The 7895-nt window shown below is 45.1% G+C and overlaps 2 protein-coding genes across 3 annotated transcripts in view; both read right to left on the bottom strand.

The window, feature by feature from the left end:
* Window positions 1-368: 368 nt before the first annotated feature.
* On the bottom strand, window positions 369-3037 carry LOC110858198. Its single transcript, XM_022106882.1, has 2 exons — window positions 2462-3037; window positions 369-2393 (listed from the first exon to the last, which is right to left on the bottom strand). Exons 1-2 carry the CDS (start codon window positions 3035-3037, stop codon window positions 369-371), a joined length of 2601 nt encoding a protein of 866 aa, XP_021962574.1.
* Window positions 3038-4742: 1705 nt separating this feature from the next.
* LOC110858273 (glutamate-gated chloride channel) overlaps window positions 4743-7895 on the bottom strand; it is a 42270-nt gene continuing 39117 nt past the window's right edge. For both annotated transcript variants that reach the window (XM_022106977.2, XM_035858442.1), the window contains exon 10: window positions 4743-7433. In XM_022106977.2, the coding sequence (XP_021962669.1) occupies window positions 6969-7433 (465 nt within the window). In that variant the 3' untranslated portion in view covers window positions 4743-6968. The remainder of the gene's footprint in view (window positions 7434-7895) is intronic.

Raw genomic sequence — 7895 nt, 5'->3', positions numbered from 1 at the left:
GGGCGACCCCTCACTTAAAACCTAGTGCTCATTAGTAATTCGGCCCTAAGTATCGCAGTTCAACGCGGAAATGTGGCCGCGATTTTAGGGTCTCTCCCAGCAGGACAAGATCTGGATGAGATTTTTTACCTTTAGGACAACAATTAGAAGAATTTTTTTAATATTCAGATACCTTTATTCATGAGATTATAGGGGGACAATTGTGTGCAATTTTTATTTAGTAGATTGAAAAACTATTTTATGTTGGTGCTATTGTTCTTTCCATGTTCATTTTACATACATTTATTTCGAAAAAGCTAAACGACCAGCGCCGTACATAAATTTCCCTATCTGAATATTTAAAAAAAATTCCTCTAATTGTTGTCGTCCTAAAGATAAAAAACCTTATCCAGCTCTCGTCCTGCTGGCAGAGATCCTAAAATCGCGGCCACATTTCCGCGTTGAACTGCAATACTAATTCTTTGGATGAGAAAATTCGTTGCCCTCTTCTCGTCCGTGAGGGCTGTGATCCTTGTCCCTATTTCTTTGATAAGGGACAGGCCCTCCTTGCCCCATACTCCAGTTGTTTCAACGGCTACGGGAACAAAGAGGAATCTGTCCAGAAGGTCTTCGTATCTTTTCATCTTCCTGTCCTCAGCCTTCTCGGCTGCCGCACCAGGATGAACACAGGTTTGGGGGAGGTAAGACGGTGCAAAAGTGTCGACACACGTAAAGTCCCATACCAGGGGCCGCCCTCTTGCCCATGGAACCAATGTCAGTCCGTCAGGGCGCTTCCCGTCTGGCCGGGAACAACCGGCTGGCTCTTTAATGGTGGGGGCTCCGGCGGAACGAAGAGCTCTCCAAATCACGTCATTTGCTGCGGCATGGCGGGAATGACGCCCCGCACTACTTTTGCAGCTCAGGCCATGGTAGCCTTTTGATGTGACTATAGCTCCGCATGGACATTTATGGGAGTGGCAGACGTCGCATCCAAGACGGAGGGCACAAGCGATGCGAAACGTCTCATTTGGGAGTAGCGTCCCAAGTTGTGGCGAAGGTACGGCATTGAGCCACGCCCCCACATGCGGTTGTCCCATGGCAAGGAGACGAGCTTTATCCTCTGGAGTAGATGCTCTATTTCTGAGGTGGTTGATAGCGGCCTCTTGCTGAGGCACCTCCCACGAGGCCTGAAAACCTCTAACTTCCGGCGGGGGAAATTCTGCGGGTCCCATTGGATTCCATCGCTCTTCTCCTTCTTGCAATGCGGTGTCGGTGCCATGGAGGTATGGCGGGAGTAGGCGTTCTACAAGGGGGAGGACACTGTAAGCGGACGCGAGAAAACACGGAATCGCCACGTCTACAGCGTGCCTAACCCCCAAGCCGCCATCGCCGACGGGAAGGGAGGACTGAAGCCAAGATTGCGGGGAAAGTGAGCAGTTGAGGATCCCCTCCATTGACTCCTTGAGTTTGGCGTCATACAGGGTGAGGGCGTCGAATCTCCGCCAAGTCGGGGCACACCGCAAAAAATAAATAAGGCGGGGTGTAGAGATGGACGCCCGAAGGAGGAAAAACGCAGAGTGGGAGGAGAGTTCAAGGAGTCGGGCGCCCAGTTTGGCAAGTTGGTCGGTCTTTGTCCCCACCACCGACTCGATGGCCTCGTCAGTAAGCGGGGCGCCAAGCAGGACGGCGGTTGCGGGGGATATCTCCTGTATCCCTGGCGCCGCCTGTCGGAACCGCTCCAAAATTTTAGAGCGGGTATGGTCGTCCGCTCCAAGCACACCAACCTCACATTTGGCGGTATTGAGAAGAAGCCCGACGTCCGCTCCCATGCGAACAATTGTATCTAATGCCTCGAGAACTTTTTCTGGAGTGTCCGCTAGAGTGGCATCATCCAAGTACCACAGATTCAGCTCAGTTTCGATAGCAAGGATGATGGGCTGGACGACCAGGGCGAAAAGTGCGGGACCTATCGGATCTCCTTGTTGGGCCCCGCGGCGGGAGGAGATGGGTGTGTCCCCATAAAATAGTTGAGATGGGGAGGAGTAAGCCTGCGATAAAAAACTGAACATTGAGGGGAACCTTTGAAGAATAATGCTAAGAATCGTGTCCCGCCGAATCTCATTAAAAGCATTTGAGAAATCCAATTTCAAGAAGGCCTTGGCTGCTGTGTGCTTGTGGCCCCAGTAAATGCGGGCCGCATGTGCCGCTGCTTCTGCTCCTCCCTTTGTCCCCACCCCCAGCTGATGTGGTGCGAGGTATTCCGTCAGGCGGGACGACATCCTGGTAACAGCAATTTTAGAAGACGTCGCCACATATTTCCAACCGCCACGGGCCGAATTCCACCCGTCTTCTTCTTTAGGGCGGTGAGGGAAGCCCCGTAGAAAATGGGGCAGAAAGAGACCGGTACACTCCCTCTGAGAAGAACATTTATAAAATTAAGCAGGGCGTCGATTAGATTAGTCCCTGCTTCTCCTTGTTCTACCGCGACAATATCTTTCAAAATTTGTGGGCGGAGGGAGTCCAGACCTCCCGCCGATCCTGGCGGGAAGCTTGCGATGGCTGTAGTGACCTCAAGCACCTCCACCGCTGCTGGTTCCACTGAATTCTTTGGCGGTACGGGATAATTTGTAGGCTCCGGATGTGGCGGGTGCTTGGCGATTAGCGCATCAATCGTTTCCTGGGTCATGGGGGCAATCGTGTCATCTGAGCAGGCAAGTCGAATTGCTCCCCGGACATCGCCATCTGCCAACTTGGCCTCAACTTTCTTGGCGACACTCTCAATCACTCGAGGGGGCTTGGCGGGAGGTCGTTTTTGTCGTGGCGGGGGGGCGGTCTGGTCCACTAGCCACCTAGCAACCCGTGACTTGACCCATGTTGTCAAATTCTTCACCTTATCGGTCTTCTGGGGGACAGGAAGACACGCATAGGGGAACAGAAAGAGCTTTCCCCATACTTCTTCGGTGTTGGCAGTGGTCACCTCCTCTAAGACCTTAGTGAGGGCCCGCGCCACTTCTTTTCTGGCCCCTTTTGGTACTCTTCGTAGTGTGGGTGTGGTCATCTTGAGGCGAGAAAGGACTTACCCCCAATCCTGCGACATTGTCTCCGAGGCTGGCGAATCCATCCACCGCATTCCCTCAAAAAACGTGTGAGCGTCTGCCCCAGTCTTTCGACGACTCATGACATTGGGGAATAACTCCTTTATGTATTTCCCGAGGGTGGTCTCGGCGACTCCACCCTCTCCCGATTGGTCAACGAAAAGTGCATAGCGGGCGAATATATCCGACTTCCTTAGTTTTGAGTTCTGGTCCGGGATTAGGGAGTCCTGAATCCATCGACGCGCTGAGGCGAAAGTGTCTCTCTGTCACGCCAGGAGATGATGGCGACACCGACGAACGGCGGCGTGCTGGGGCAGAGAGAATTGATGTGTCCAACGGTGCTGGGCCGTCATTCACATAAATAGGAGGCCCGGGAGGAACCATTTCACTCGCAGACTCGCCATTCACAATCGCTGAGAAGACCGGGCCGATGAGCGATTTTCGTGGTCTGCCTCTTGGACGTGATGACACTGACGTCGCGTCCCCCGAAGGTTGTGACTCGTTGTCGGGTGGGTCACCCGAAATCCCGTCACGTGATGACATGTAGACCTGTAGCGAACCCTGAGCGCGAAGAGAGACCAATTGGACTCACGCAGGGACCCAAAAAAAAATATTAGTATATTGGGCTCCTTTCAAAACGTTGCATCACACAAAAAAGGAACGGAAGGAAAAACTTTCTTTCCTTATTTAGGCACTTAAAGTGCGTGAGGATAGCCAACCCCGCAGGTCACGGTCACTCACAACTCCGCGCCGTGCCCTGGGGATGCAGGGACTACCCTCCTTCACTAACAGAGTAGTGGAACCCTCCGCAATGAAATTAGGCACTGGTGACGGAAGAGACAAACGAGTTCACTCGTGAAAATAGGGGCGGAAGTCCAGTCAAAGAAGCCGAAAATCCGGTAAGGCCTACAAGGTCACCAGGGTGAGCGAATTTACCCCAACTTTCACTATCACTACTTCAGAGGGCCGAATGGGGAAGCAGTAGTCCAGTTTTTAGAAGTGGGGGTGGTCGGTAACTTTCAAAACTTTGACACAAAAATTATATTCCACGAGAGCAGAAAAAAGACGTGCCTTCTCTTCTCCAGCCTCCCTCCAGTCTTAATATTCAGATAGGGACACTTATGTACGGCGCGGGTCGTTTAGCTTTTTCGAATTAAATGTATGTAATATGATTTCATGGGAAGAATAATAAAATTGTGTATATTTATGTATGCACATATACATATAACATAGCTTTAGTTGTACAAATTACAGCCGATATCAATAATGTACGGACACCTCTCCTCCATGGGTTCACATTTTTAACCCACTTTTTTCCGTCGACTCCTGCGTGGTGGTCACGGCATAAGTTGAGGATGACGAAGGCGAGGTCACTCTTTCTTAAAATCGGTCGGAACGCCTTGACGAAGTTCACCTCGGAGTAGGAACAACGTTTTGATTTTGTCCGAATTGAGGACGGAGCTTGGGATGATGACGAAGATCTCCGCCTCCGGGTCCTTTTTTCTCACTTGTCCGAGATGGGGGACATTTGTGCATTTTTATGCGTCATGCACGTATGAAAATAATTTTATGGGCACAAAAAGAGACACTAGTAGACTGAAATCTGAAATATTTATCGTTCAAAAAAAATCTGCATAAAATGATGTATACATTAATGTGCATGATCAGTATTCGTCTCTCTGTAACTATTTGTTTATTGTATCTCATAATAATTTATAATAATTCAATGCTGTCATAATTAGTACATGGTTGGGATGAACTTATAATATTCATACGGGGCACACAATGCGTACAGATATTTTTCCTAAATTAAGCTTTACGAGCAATGGCTTTGAGTTTTACTTATGAAGAAAGTGAGAAACAGTTGTATTAATTCGTCATCTTCAAAGAAACCGTTAAGGTTAGGCTTATTCTTGAATCTTTGCTAATTTGCGCCAATGTTATTATTTAACTATGGCGCAGGTTACCAAGGATAGGGCAGGGCACCGTTACTCTCCGTTAATTAATTATTTAGAGTAAAGTGAGTATTATTTTTTGAGATTTTTACATACATACATATGCTTCTCTACTCTTCAACAAAATTGGATGCATTTCTTAATTTTTGGATTTCTCATTTTATTTAATGTAGAGAGAGAGAGAGACCAATTACAAATTATGTACTTATTTTGATTTAATATTTCTCAGAGGGGATTAGATGAAAAGATTTTTATAAAAAATTACGTCTACAATTTATTAATTATATAATTATGGGGAAAATAATGGCGGATTTGGCCAGCTAAATAAATACGTGACGAACTTTTTTCCACGTTATTAACATAGGACTAGACAGCTCATGGCCAAAAGAGTCAAAATCATTACATTTTAATCATTTCTCGCGTCTGGGAATTTATTTTGTACTTCTGAAAGGCAAATTTGTACAGCAGTTAGTTTCAAATTCTTTAAAAATTATCCGCTCCAGATTTTGACACTTTTTTAAAGACATCTCAAGTTCGAGAAGCCTTCAGAAAAATTCTGGATCATCGAAGCGGGCTCGAAAAACTCGTCGTTTTTCTATTAAGCAAATTACGGGCTGCAAATTGTTCAGAATTTTATAATAAATTTACAGAGCTGAGAAATGATTAAAAATGTGGTGATTTTAACTATTTTTGTGATGCGTCATCTAGTCCAAATTGTGTTACTGGTAAATACATTCAATCGACTACATACATACATATTTATTTTTACACCCTAATTACGTAGATCACAGGGAGAAGTGGTTAATACTTAGCGTAATGTAATTCCAGTATTTGTACGGTGTCGAATCTCCTTAGTATTCAATTTATTTAGTACAAATTAATCTTAACGCGAACGAAGATCGGGTGGTGACACTTGATTTTGAGTGGTTCTACCTCGTACAAAAATGCAGATTCAATTTTGGCGTGACATAATTGTGTACCACCCAAATTACGAAAAACGGTGCTATCTGGATACAAATTTCATACATACATCTCACAATTTTAAAGCGATACAAAATGGAAATATTTAGTTAGTTGCGAGCACCGTGACCACATTTTGCACCACGAATACTTATCAATCACACCAATCACGTTATAAAATTGTGGAGTTTGGGACAAAACAAGATTTTCGAATTTTTACTGGGAACCTATATTATTCAAAAATTTATTCGGCATATAAGACAAATTTTGGGATAGTAAAGGACAAACACAATTATGTTTTTTTTCTGGCACCTATAGTTTAGTCAATAAGGAGAGCTTTTTTTCATATACATAGTTACGCACTTTATTATAGAAAAATCTCGTTGTTGTGGTTACGCGACATGGTGACCACGTGACCCTCCCTACGCATGGAATGTACTGAGTATGTATCCCCCATTCTGACTTATTGAGTATTTTTATTTAGTAGTAAAAGTCCTTGTCTACCTGAAATGACAAACTTTCTCCGGAAAAGAGAGCGAGAGTGTGGGAAACGGAGGACTCATTGTCAAAATCAGCACATTTTTAATCATTTCTATGGGAATTAATTTAAAAACTCTGGAAGACGAATTACGTAGTAGTGTACATAGTTGCCCATTAAAAGAAAACATGTACATACACTCTGGATTTTGGCAGGTTTTGGAGGAGATTTCAAGCTTAAGAATCCTTCCGAAAAATTGTAACTTATCGAAATTAACTTAAAAAAACTCACTCCCATTTTATTAATCAACTTACTACAAATTTGTCATCCAAAATTTTATAATAAATTCTCAAACTAGAGAAATGATTAAAAATGTGTGAATGTTAACGATTTGAGTGATTAATTATGGAGTCCTGCATGCTTAAAATTTACTTTGTATATTTTTTCGACCCACTTTCTGGGGGGAGGAATAGGGGGTTAAATTTATAATAAAAATGTCCTTTAGTCCTTGTGAGTCTCAGAGTCGTCCTTTCGTAGCAAGTAGGCGCACCAGTAGGCTAAATTGAAGAGGGCGAAGATGAGCGGAAACGTAATTCTGGACACGACATCGATCCTTTTCGACCTTGAGGGGAATTTAGAAAGCCACGTGCGTGCACAACCCTCCCTTTTTGGCGCCATGGCCATATGAATCTCACATTGGCGGGCTTTATCCAACGCTAAAGCTTCGCGCGGGTGGCGCACGATGGGTTTCATGCCAAAGACGGCGGTCCCGTCTTCCATGTGGTCGGCGGCCGCGACGGCGGCGGCCGCCTCGAGGGCCGCGGCCTGCTCCAACTCCCACTGGCGGCGTTGCTTTTTTACATTTTCGCGGTGTTGGTCAGAGCGAGAGGCGTAGTTGACGAGGGCGAATTCTAGCAAGGCGCCGAATACGAAGGTGAGACATACACCTGTCCACACGTCCAACGCCTGGGGTTAAGGGAGGCGAAGGAGAAACATGGAATGTAAAAGGGGTACATTTTTCATTAGTAAGTTCAACTTAATAAGTGTTATTTAGTTTGATATAGTTTTGAGAAACAGGGCAGTAAAACAAATTGTACATGAAATTCTCATAATATATACATCTTGCCTGCATTAAAGCTCTCGGATTTTGAGTAAATTAGTATCAATCGATTACGAATTTAATAAATGTGAAATTTTCAAAGTACGCGATCTCCGAATCCTCACTTTTAGCGGAGATGTTCGCATCCATAGAGGAGACAACGAATAGTAAATTTACCAACTGCAAAATTTATTAAGTTTAGTATCCCTCTTTCCCTCTTTGTGGATGCAAATATATCTGCCAAACGTGCACATTACTGTTGGCTAAAAATGTTACCCTAATTAAATTTGCGATCGATTGAGATCAGTTTGACCAAAATCTGAGAGTAG

The sequence above is a fragment of the Folsomia candida genome, unplaced genomic scaffold (assembly GCF_002217175.1).
Source record: "Folsomia candida strain VU population unplaced genomic scaffold, ASM221717v1 Fcan01_Sc020, whole genome shotgun sequence".
In the NCBI taxonomy this organism is placed as follows: domain Eukaryota; kingdom Metazoa; phylum Arthropoda; class Collembola; order Entomobryomorpha; family Isotomidae; genus Folsomia; species Folsomia candida.
The sequence above is the reverse complement of the archived record's forward strand: the minus strand, read 5'-3'. Positions and strand labels throughout refer to the sequence as shown.

Excerpts from the sequence above, each read along its gene's own strand:
- LOC110858198 (XM_022106882.1), bottom strand. The coding sequence starts at position 3,037 with ATGACCACACCCACACTACGAAGAGTACCAAAAGGGGCCAGAAAAGAA. Across the intron at positions 2,394-2,461 it reads TTTTGAAAGATATTGTCGCG|AGGGAGTGTACCGGTCTCTT; the intron begins GTAGAACAAGGA and ends TGTTCTTCTCAG.